The sequence below is a fragment of the Rosa rugosa genome, chromosome 4 (assembly GCF_958449725.1).
Source record: "Rosa rugosa chromosome 4, drRosRugo1.1, whole genome shotgun sequence".
NCBI lineage: Eukaryota > Viridiplantae > Streptophyta > Magnoliopsida > Rosales > Rosaceae > Rosa > Rosa rugosa.
This window is the reverse complement of record NC_084823.1, coordinates 43352469-43363643: the sequence shown is the minus strand read 5'-3', so window position 1 is coordinate 43363643 and position 11175 is coordinate 43352469. Positions and strand designations below refer to the sequence as shown.

General features: G+C 36.3%; 1 protein-coding gene across 1 annotated transcript; it reads left to right on the top strand.

Annotated features, from left to right (window-relative positions):
- Window positions 1–6493: 6493 nt before the first annotated feature.
- LOC133743535 (hydroxymethylglutaryl-CoA synthase) lies at window positions 6494–10991 on the top strand. The gene is made up of 12 exons (XM_062171509.1): window positions 6494–6658; window positions 7357–7463; window positions 7877–8009; window positions 8444–8587; window positions 8704–8862; window positions 9090–9163; window positions 9268–9343; window positions 9464–9519; window positions 9633–9720; window positions 9856–9996; window positions 10076–10225; window positions 10423–10991. Exons 1-12 carry the CDS (start codon window positions 6596–6598, stop codon window positions 10615–10617), a joined length of 1386 nt encoding a protein of 461 aa, XP_062027493.1. The 5' UTR covers window positions 6494–6595; the 3' UTR covers window positions 10618–10991.
- Window positions 10992–11175: the final 184 nt, after the last annotated feature.

Below are 11175 nucleotides of genomic sequence, written 5' to 3'. Positions count from 1 at the left end.
TCTCCAGTACGACTGTGTTATATTTTTTTTCTCCTTCTCCCACCAACTTCGATGGAAACGTCATTTTTTGGCTCATAATGAAACAAGATGTCAATTTTTGGTTGCATTTGATCAATATTGGCATGCTGCAGTAGTATATGCGTGCAATAATTGGTAACAGTGTGCTGGGTTTTTCAATGATCTAAACTATAATTGACAAAAAAAAAGTATCTTATATTAATGGGTCCAAATTGAGGCACAATTTGGAGGACCCAATTTGTTCATGTACATGAAGGAATAAAATAGGTTCTAATCTTTGCATGTTGTAAATGTTGATATCGTTGGCATGGTAGCCTTTCGATCATTATTTCTCTAGTTTATCATCATATATATTATATGAACATAATTTGTAATATATATTATATGAACATAATTTGTAAAGAAAGAACTTGATGACTTGATTGATGTTATGAAAGTCTATTACACTTGACTAATGAATGAGTACTTGAATGGATAAAAAAGGGACAGCGCATAGTTATTGTTTCATTTTTTTTTTCTTCTAAAGAAGACGATAGGTAATTGTATTACTACAAAAATACAAAATAATATAAATAAGCCTACACGATTTACAAACGTGACAAACCAACAACCAAAATTACAATAATATAGTGAAAACAGATGCACCAAAAATAAGTTCATGTTTTAACTCGCAATCTGTAGGATCTCTACATCTTTAAAAATATAGAGGTACACATTAATCTGATCGATAATGGTGGATCATTCTACAAGGGAAACAATGCATAAGTATTCAATCACTATTTCAATGTAAAAGATGAAAATTACAATGTTTTAACTTACTCATGTAAAAGATCCCTTCTTGTAATGGGATTCCTTTTTTTTTTTTTTTTTTTTTTTTAAGAAAAGATAATGGTGACCTACGGGTGCACTTAATATGTGACTGTATGCACACCATGCATGTTGGAAGACTTTTTGGAAAGAGAAAAGAAAACAATGCACTCAATGATGGTTGTTCTACATTGACTTTATTTGGGTCGATTTCCAAATTCCCTACTTAAGCAAATTACCCATGAATCTTTCCCACCAGTGAGTATCACAGTTGTTTCATAAATTGCATATGGCGTCATACAACACACATTTTCAAGTTTTTTATTTTTTATTTTTTTAATTTCAAATGTAACTCTCCACCCCACTTCTGATGTCAGTGAGATTTGAACCCAAAACCTTCACAATATTAATTAGGCTAGTTAATTAACAGGGCACGGCTCACCGATATTTTTAAGTTTGTATTGACAAATAAATAATTTGATAAAAGTAACGTGATTTTTAAAATATTTTGAAGATGAACTCGAGATGATCCTAAAATCAACGAGTTATGGTAGTTAAATAATCATACAGCTTGCATCATTAATTTATTATACTCAAATAAGTGCTGCAAATCGTGAATCACATGGGTTGTCCTACAACTCTAGGCTAGTGGCAAATCAGATACCCACTTACACCAAACAAAACAAGTTAATTTGTAGGAACATATTATGTTCAGTCCGAAATATTACAATATGATAATGTACTGAAAGAAAAGTTATATACACAATCACATCTAAAATCTAATTCAGGGCCGGTCCTGGGATTGAAAAGGCCTAAGGTGAGAAGAATTAAAATGTGGCCTATATGAAATTTAAATAATATTTTTATTTAAAGAGATATAAAAAAATCTTCTTTTTGTGTTAAAATAAATAATCATAAAATAGTTATAAAAATTATAAAAACAAAATGAGAAATGTAAAATTAATGTTATTATTTATAGATTTATGAAAGAAAAAAATTAGACCTAAAACATACAAAAAGAAGAAGAAAAATTTGATAAGGGCCTTGAAGGGATTCGGCTGTGGAGGTGGTTTAATTACTGTCTGACCACCACTACGCTAACACAAACCAAATGTGAAATGTGTGCAAAGATTATATATATATTAAACAATATTAAAACTCAGATTTCCCGAGGCCCTCCGGCAGTCGGTGACCAGTTGGCAACCGTCAGGGCCGACTTTGATCCAATCATCTCAAAATAGATATCTTTAAACGTCACGTTAACAAGTAGAGTCTAACTAACTCGAAGAGTAATAACCACTCATTTACTGGAAGTCGAAGCAAATCTACCCATCCCTACAGAAATCAAACAAACACTATACATTTATGATTCCGCTATATTTTTCTTCTTGGTCATCTGATTTTTTTTTTGGTCGTGATTAATATGAAGCAGTCAAATTTGGTTGTCTGCCAGAAACCAAACAATTTGTTTAGTGCACCCAAATGTGCAGTAGGCCCCGCAACCAATCATCATCAACGGTGGAAAGCCACTCATCCTGTTGGTACTGTTTGGACTTTGATATTACTAATTAATTATTGCGGTGCTGGCCCAAAGGAGTTAAACTAATCTGACGGCCCAGGGAATCTAAAGGGGTAGTTGGGAGGACTATGGTCTCTGTCAGCCAGATCTCAGAGTCACAGCAACTCCAACAGCTTCCCTATAAATTTTTTATTATAGGAAAGCAGAAGTTAAAGCTTTAGCCTCTTTTTCTTCTTCAACTCCAACAGATTCTCTATTTTACAACAATCTCTAAAATCTTCATATTCTTCCTTAAAATTTTAGAGTTTGCTGTAAATATAGAGAATTTGGTTTTCTCTTTCCTCACTTTCCCTAAAATAGGGATAGTTATAGGGAATCTGTTGGAGCAAAAGAGGCTATTTTTTTTTCTAAAGTGGAGAAAAATCAAAATATGGGGAAGCTGTTGGAGTTGCTCTTAAGAGAAAGTGAGGAAATAGAAAACTAAATTCCCTATATTTACAGCAATCTCTAAAATTTAAGGAAGAATATAGAGATTTTAGAGATTGCTGTAAAATAGAAAATCTGTTGGAGTTGGAAAAGAAAAAGATTATAAAGTTTTAACTTTTGCTTCCCTATTATACAGAAATTATAGGGAAGCTGTTGGAGTTGCTCTAGCAAATTCCTTATTTTACAGCAATCTCTAAAATCTCCATATTCTTCCTTAAATTTTTAGAGATTGCTGTAAATATAGAGAATTTGGTATTCTCTTTCCTCACTTTCCTTAAAATAGGGATAGTTATAGGGAATCTGTTGGAGCAAAAGAGGCTATTTTTTTTCCTAAAGTGGAGAAAAATCAAAATATGGGGAAGCTGTTGGAGTTGCTTTAATAAAGGTTGTCTACCTCGGCTGGCTGGCTGCCTGTTTGGTCAGTTACCATGGCCAAGTTTTTGGTTCCGTCTACCCGATCATTAGGCGTTTTGATAAGAAAACGAAATGTTGTAAGAGTAAGAATATTTTCGAGAGTTCATGAGAAATGCGATAAATATTTGGAATACGATATTTTATATCGGCCAATGTGATATTTCTCTCTGTTGGCTGGTCGGTCAGGTTGTCATATACAAGATCTTTTTTCATCACAATAACATGTTGGCAATAGTGTTTTTAATAAACAATGAGTATAAAGCATAAGAGTGACAAGTTGTGGTTTTTCCCTTACCCAGATGCCGAGCAATGGGAGCACCACACACAATCTTTAAATAACGTTGGTTACATGTAGATTGCTAAGAACAATCATCATGAGCCAATGAGGTCCAATGATGAACCATTTGAATCATCCTTTCACTCGAGCTACATAACGAGAGCAATCTTGAGAGTCACGCTTAATGCTCTCCACCAATAGTAAGAATAATCATTTCACTCTTACCATGTCTGTAAATACAATATTCAAATAAGATCCTTTCAACCATGTCACATGTCTGTGGAAAATTCTTCTATGCACCGGCGATGTAAGTGAACTAGAGGATCCAACAGATATCAGTCGTTAATATTTATAGGCAACATTTATTTTATGATTAAATATTTGTTACTCCCTGTACTTTGCTCGATAAAAGAGTTTAGTCCAAAAATTTTAAATTATACAGATTAGTCCTTATTCTCTCTAATTCTCACACAATAGGTCCTAAAATTACTATTTTACCCCTCTTTTCTTTCAATTGTTCTCTCTTTTTTCTTTTAATTTGTCTCTCTTTTTTTATTTATTTTTCCTACATGTTCTTATCCGGATGAACCTTCAAAGACAGCTTCAACACTACAACATCTCTCCACCCCAAAAATCTCATAACAGTCCTTCTTCTTCTTCTTCAATTGCCTCACAATCGTAACCTGCTCCTCCGTATAGCCACTCGCAGAGGACGACCTGGACTTGGCAGCCGCCCTAGTCCTTTGAAGGAGTATAGGCATACCCAAACCTGACCCGAACGGCCGGTCGGCGGATTTGGCGCCATCTGAAGCTGGCAGAGGATCGAAGTCTTTCTCAATCGACGATAACAGATCGAGGACTTGCGGGGTGAGGCTGAACAGTGATGCCGGCGAGCAGGAACTCCTCGAAAATAGAGCGGTATTGGCCGACAAACTCGACGGGGCGCGTGGGAATCATGAGGGAGTGTCGGGTTTTGGTGAGGATGGAAATGTGGAGGGATTTGGAGGGCTCTGATTTGATGAGGTTCTTGATGTTGATGATTGGCCGGAGCTCTCTCTCTCTCGACCAGGTGGTCGAGGCCGCGGTCGCAAACCCATTTTATGGTGGCGTCCATGAAGGTTTTGTGGCTGACGTCGTGCTGGTGGGATTTTAGGTCTCTCTCTCCCTTTCTCGATCTCGACCAGGTGGTCGAGGCTGTGGTCGCGAACCCAGTTTATGGTGGCGTCCATGAAGGTTCTGTGGCTGACGTCGTGGTGGTGGGATTTTAGGACGGAGCGGAAGGTGAAGTGAAAGGGAGACATTGGTTCCTAATCTTCGGTAATGACAATCGAAACTTTGAGCGATTTTGATTCGAGTAAAGAAACGAAATTTAACCCAAAATGGAGGGAATTGAACTTGCTGATGAAATGGATATGAAGGAGACCTCTTCTTGGTATTGATCTTTTTTCTGGAGATTCTGATCGAATCACTGTGATTTCATGGAGTCTAGGGATTGTTTTTAGGAGGAGAGAGAGAGAGAGAAGCAGCAAAAAAGAAAAATAAAAAAAAGAGAACAATAAAAAAATAAAAAGTGAGGGGTAAAATAGTAATTTTATGACCTATTATGTGAGAATTAGAAATAATAAGGACTAATCTGTTTAATTTAAAATTTTTGGACTGAACTGTTTTATGGAGCAAAGTACAGGGAGTAACAAATATTTAATCTTTTTTTTTAATAACAAAAAAAATGTACTTCATCAATCATCTATTTTTATTGGTATAAGTATACATCGGTGTACACACCTATGGCAATATCTTTTGAGTATCCTACATTACGTTGAGGCTAGGTCATAGCCTCACACCGTTAGGTCTATATCCCAATCTCATAATTGCAATTACCATCTCTAATACTTTACTTCCCGCACCCAATTTGCTATAGATAAATGGTTTAGCTCTAATAAATGATATCATCAAATATAATCATTATGCACTATGGTTTCATCAATGTTCATGAACCTTAAGGCTATAACGAGCACTAGGTTGCAGCCACCTTGGTGGTTCACTGTCCCGAGTTAAAAGCAATATTATGTAGAATATTTGATAATCATCTTTTAAGTACTTGTTTCCTTTTGTAGCTTCAAAAAAAAAAAATCTTAATGTAAGAAATGTGGGTTGATTCAATTGGTATGAGCGTGCTTGTAGTTGAGTCTGAATCTAAGTTCAATCCCCACTATCAGCAGTTCTACCTTGGGTCATGGGATATGTAAATCTCCTGCTGAAATCCATACTTGGGGGCTGTGGTGACAAGTAGGTGTCTCACTCCCGTCCTTAAGGGTTGAGGTTGTAGGTTTGTCATGGCGTGGAGGTGTAGGATAACATTTCTCTTTCCAAACTTTTTGCTTACCAAAAAAAAAAAAAAAATCTTAATGTATTCATTTTCAATTGCGAGAAATCAAAATACGAATATCACTATCATCCTACAAGAATATGTGACCGAAAAAGAATTTTATTTTTCTATTTTTGATAAAAATGAAAATATACAACGAATGATCACGACGCGCACAACAAAATTTCGCTGTAAAGCATTTATACTGTCATGTCCATAAAACAAACTAAATGTATCGATATTCATAATCCATCTGTTTTTTTTCCAATTATATCAGGACGCGAATTGCCTTCCTGTTAAACCTAACACCCACGAAGTTAGCTTCCCTATAAATGCGTACAACCGAAATTCTCTGCAACTAATTATCAAACTTAAAAAAAAAAGAAAAAAAAAGGTTTACAAACAAACAGCAGTAAAAAAGAAAACCAAACCAAACCCCAGGGGGATGCTCTTTGTCATCGTGACACAAGGGGCAGAAGCAGTAAATTTGGCAAGAGTTAGCGGTCAAAGATAGAAGGCGGCCTCCATTTCCATCTCATCATAGTTTGTGAGCTCACCAAGTCGAGACTACTCTCTCTGTCACTTCCCCTATATAAACCCAGCCAACCTCCTCCCAAAACGTAAACTACCTCTTTCTCATTTTCCCTCTTCTCTCTCTCTCTCTCTCAGGCATTTTCCGTCGTTTCGATCTTCACACATCGCCGGAGATATGGCCAAGAACGTCGGAATTCTCGCCGTCGACATCTACTTCCCCCCGTCCTGTATCCAGCAGGTTGCGATCCCTCACTTTCTCCCGCTTTTGTTTTTCGTTTCTTTGATTTTTTTTCTTTCTTTCTTCTTCTTTTTCGGTTCGTCAAGATCATCACGTTCAGTTTCGGTGTTATTCTTTATGTTTGGTTGTTTATGTTCAAATCGGAGAAAAGAAGTTGAAGGAGCTCAGCTAATAATATAGTTGATTTGAAAAAAAAAATTTGAGGATGCTGAACTAGTTAGAAAAATTGAGAATCTTCTCAGCATTTTTCTTCAAAATCGTTTTTGACATTTTGATGAATTAATGATTTCTGGTATTTTCATGAGACATTTTGATCTGCACTGGGAGGACGGAATTTGAACTTCATTTGGTTTTTCGGTTTCAGAATTTACTCCATAGTGATCGGGATGAATTTTTTTCGCTTTCGTTTGTTGAAAAACTTTACAGGCAGTGTTTCTATGAATTTGGTGTGCTTTGATTGGAAGGAACTAATTTGTTGACTATTAGATTCTACCGTTCACAAAAAAAAAAAAAAAAAAAAAAAAAAAAAAACACCTGGAAGAATACGAAAGATTTGATGAGGAATCAACAAAAAGCTGTTTGTTTCATGACTTTATTAATATCATCTGGGATTATTATTATTATTTTAGTTCCACAAAATTTGTACTGGTTTGTTTTGCATCAACTAATGAACTTTTTCATTCTGGATGCAAAAATAGGAAGCCTTGGAGGCACATGATGGAGCAAGCAAGGGGAAATACACTATTGGACTTGGACAAGATTGCATGGCGTTTTGTTCAGAAGTCGAAGATGTCATCTCAATGAGGTACTAGATCCACATTCTATACTTACATATAAGGGAGCAGCGCTTTGTTTTACTTTGTTCATTGCCTGCATTGTGTATTAATTAGAACGTTTTAAGAGATAAATGTCTGAATTGAACAACGGAAAGCTTATGATCCAAAATAAAGACCTGCATTGACAATGCCAACAATCTAATCCAGTGAGCGTAATTTTTTGGAAAAATATCAAATAGACTTGCCATATAGTCTCATTTTTGTCTGTCAGATAGTATTCTGTTCTGCATGTCATTATGGTTTTACTGAATCATTATGGAGACTACAGATAACGAACACCTTTTAGTTGCAGTTTTCTATATTCTTTTTTATGTGTACTTTTTAGGAGCCTGGCTCTTGTTCAGAATGTATCATCATTTAACATTTGGGTTTGGATTTTCAGTTTGACAGTGGTCACAAACCTCCTTGAGAAGTATGGGATTGACCCAAAACAAATTGGTCGCCTGGAAGTTGGTAGCGAGACTGTGATAGACAAAAGCAAATCTATCAAGACCTTCCTGATGCAAATTTTTGAGGTATTATTTCCCAGTGATCTTAGAGACATACGGTCTTGATTCTGTTTATTGGTGGATGGGGTATGATGAGTCAAATGTTAAATATGTTCTGCCAGTGAACTACAAATTATTCCAATTGATGACAGAAATTGGGTATATCAAGGATAATAACATATGGAAAGTTAGATCTACTTGTAGAAGCCAGAAATTGGGTATATCAAGGATAAAAGGCATTATTCACTAGTGTGGCTAGTTTGCTTGGGTTTCCTTGGTTCAAGGGCTCAAATCACAGTTTATTTGGAAGTTCATTGATTGTTTCCTTTTCAGGCTTACCTTTATGCTCTGCCCATTGTTCTCCTTTTTATAACAATTGTTTGATAGGCTATTTTTTTCCCTTTCCTAATGTTATACCCAGGATGTTCTAACACTGATTTTTGCTCACCTTAAATTTGCAGAAACATGGAAATACTGACATTGAAGGTGTTGACTCAACTAATGCATGCTATGGGGGAACTGCCGCTTTATTCAACTGTGTCAATTGGGTGGAGAGTAGCTCATGGGATGGACGCTATGGACTTGTTGTGTGCACTGACAGTGCGGTATGACCTTACACATTGCCTTTGGTTATTATTTGAGTTCACACTCTCAGTTTAGGGTTAGACAGCCACTTGTGTCGTTTTTATTCTATTATCTCATTGGAGGTATCCTCTATCAGGTCTATGCAGAAGGACCAGCCAGGCCAACCGGTGGAGCAGCTGCTATTGCCTTGCTGATTGGACCTGATGCTCCTATTGCTTTTGAAAGCAAAATTAGGGGGAGTCATATGTCTCACGTCTATGACTTTTACAAGCCAGACCTTGCCAGTGAATATCCGGTAATCCTCTTTCTATAGTTTTTTATACATGCTTTGTGCAAAATGGAGTCAATTTGTTGTTTTGTATCTCCTTTGTCCTGATTGTAGTGTCTCCTCAAATATTTCTTTTCAAATTAAGTTAGGAGAATCTATATTGATATTTGACTGATGTTTAGGTTTTCTTATCCACTATTAATTGGTCCAATTGCAGTTTTATCTATTCTCTAATCTCATGTATATTTTTTCAGGTTGTTGATGGTAAACTATCTCAAACATGTTATCTTATGGCCCTTGATTCTTGCTATAAGCAATTATGTAAAAAGTGAGTTCCTTTGAAAATAGTGAATTAATTCAACTTTGTTATGATATAATTTTGCTACTAAGTGTGCCTATGTCAATGCCTAAATGGTGTCTTGCCTTGTATAGGTATGAGAAAATTGAAGGCAAACAATTTTCTATTGCTGATGCCGAGTATTTTGTATTTCATTCCCCATACAACAAGGTACATGTCTTGGCAATTGCCACTTGAAATCTGGCAATTGATCAATCTGTCTGGTTCACAGTTAAAATATTTTTTTTATAGTTTTGTTCTTTTAAGTAATACTTTTTTGATCTCTTGCAGCTCGTACAAAAAAGCTTTGCTCGTTTGGTGTTCCAAGACTCCGTGAGGAATGCCTGGTTGGTTTTCATCTTTCCTTCATTTCTCTAAGAATCATACTGCCCATATTTCTGGACATTTATTCTTAATGTACGTGTACATGGTAATTTACTATATTTGCTTCCTTATGCAGCTCCATTGATGAGGCTGCTAAAGAAAAGTTCGCACCATTCGCGAACCTATCTAGTGATGAGAGCTATGCAAGCCGGGATCTTGAAAAGGTACAGTAAAAACCTGATCTCATCATGATTATCATTTAAGAATTCCAATTATTTGTTAACTTTCTCATTTCTCTAAATGTGCTTGTAGTTTTCATTTCCTGTTGTCAATCTCTAATTACTATTGTTTGACTCCAGGTAGCCCAGCAAGTTGCAAAGCCCCTATATGAGGCGAAGGTGCAACCCACAACTCTGGTGCCAAAGCAAGTTGGAAACATGTACACTGCATCCCTTTATGCCGCATTTGCTTCCCTCCTTCACAACAAACACGCCTCATTGGTAAATGCCTGAAAATTCCAATGTAAAACACTTGACTTCTTCTTCAAGTGTATATTCTAATAAATTTGTTTCATAACAGGATGGCAAGCGTGTGATACTGTTCTCATACGGAAGTGGCTCAACTGCAACCATGTTCTCGTTGCAACTCCGTGCCGGTCAACATCCCTTTAGCTTGGACAAGATTGCAGCTGTGATGAATGTTGGAGAGAAGTTGAAGTCAAGACATGAGGTACTTGTTTTTTCCTACCCTTATCCATGAATCCAAATCCCTTGTTTGAATGCCCTGATTAGTTAACATCTTACAACACATCGTTCACTTAGAACCTTATGGTACCCAATGGAAGTCGAAGGATTCTTCATGTGTTTTATAACTTAGAAACATATTGTGGCTTGGAATTCATTTATTGTACATGTGCTTTGATGCAGTTCGCTCCAGAGAAGTTTTGTGAAATCATGAAGATCATGGAGCACAGGTATGGAGGCAAAGACTTTGTGACAAACAAGGACATTAGCCTTCTACTTCCAGGCACATTCTACCTCACTGAAGTCGACTCTAAGTATCGTAGATTCTATGCCCAGAAGGATGGCCTTGAGAATGGTGTGGTTGCCAATGGTCACTGATTCGTCGACATATCCAAGTCTGTAATGCCACGAATGAGGTCGGCATTTATGTTCCTAGATTGTCAGTTGTAACTCGAGAAAAACAGAATACCCTGCACTCTGTTAAGTTTGTATGTTAAAAGCAAATAGTTTGTTTGGCAGCAAGTGTTGTCAGGTTAAATTATTTTTTCCTCTTTTTCTTCAATAAATTGTTCAATAACTGTTTAGAATCTAAGGCGAAAAAGAGTGTTGCGACTTGTGAGCCGCATCTCCATCACCGATGATGACGATATATTTACCAGAGTCAAAGTCCTTGACATTTAGCCATGTCTCGATACCCTTCTTGTAATTGTACTGTAAAGCTCTTTAATGGAAGTGTACTAAATTGATCGGAACCTTGGCATACTATGGGAGCTAATATAATATTTACCATGAATGTGCAAGTTAAATACTTGATCGAAACTTATAACTATAATGATTAAGAGTACTAGTCTTCGAACGATATCAAATTTGAAACTCCTTGCGTGAAACTTGTGAGTTAAAGAGTATTATAAACTTGTAACTTAAGCGATTAAGTGG

What these genes read in the sequence shown, in the direction of transcription:
- LOC133743535 (XM_062171509.1), top strand. Translation starts at nt 6,596, where the DNA reads ATGGCCAAGAACGTCGGAATTCTCGCCGTCGACATCTACTTCCCCCCG. An exon ending in ACCTTGCCAGTGAATATCCG is followed by an intron (nt 8,863 to 9,089) that starts GTAATCCTCTTT and finishes ATATTTTTTCAG; the next exon opens with GTTGTTGATGGTAAACTATC. An exon ending in TTCATTCCCCATACAACAAG is followed by an intron (nt 9,344 to 9,463) that starts GTACATGTCTTG and finishes GATCTCTTGCAG; the next exon opens with CTCGTACAAAAAAGCTTTGC.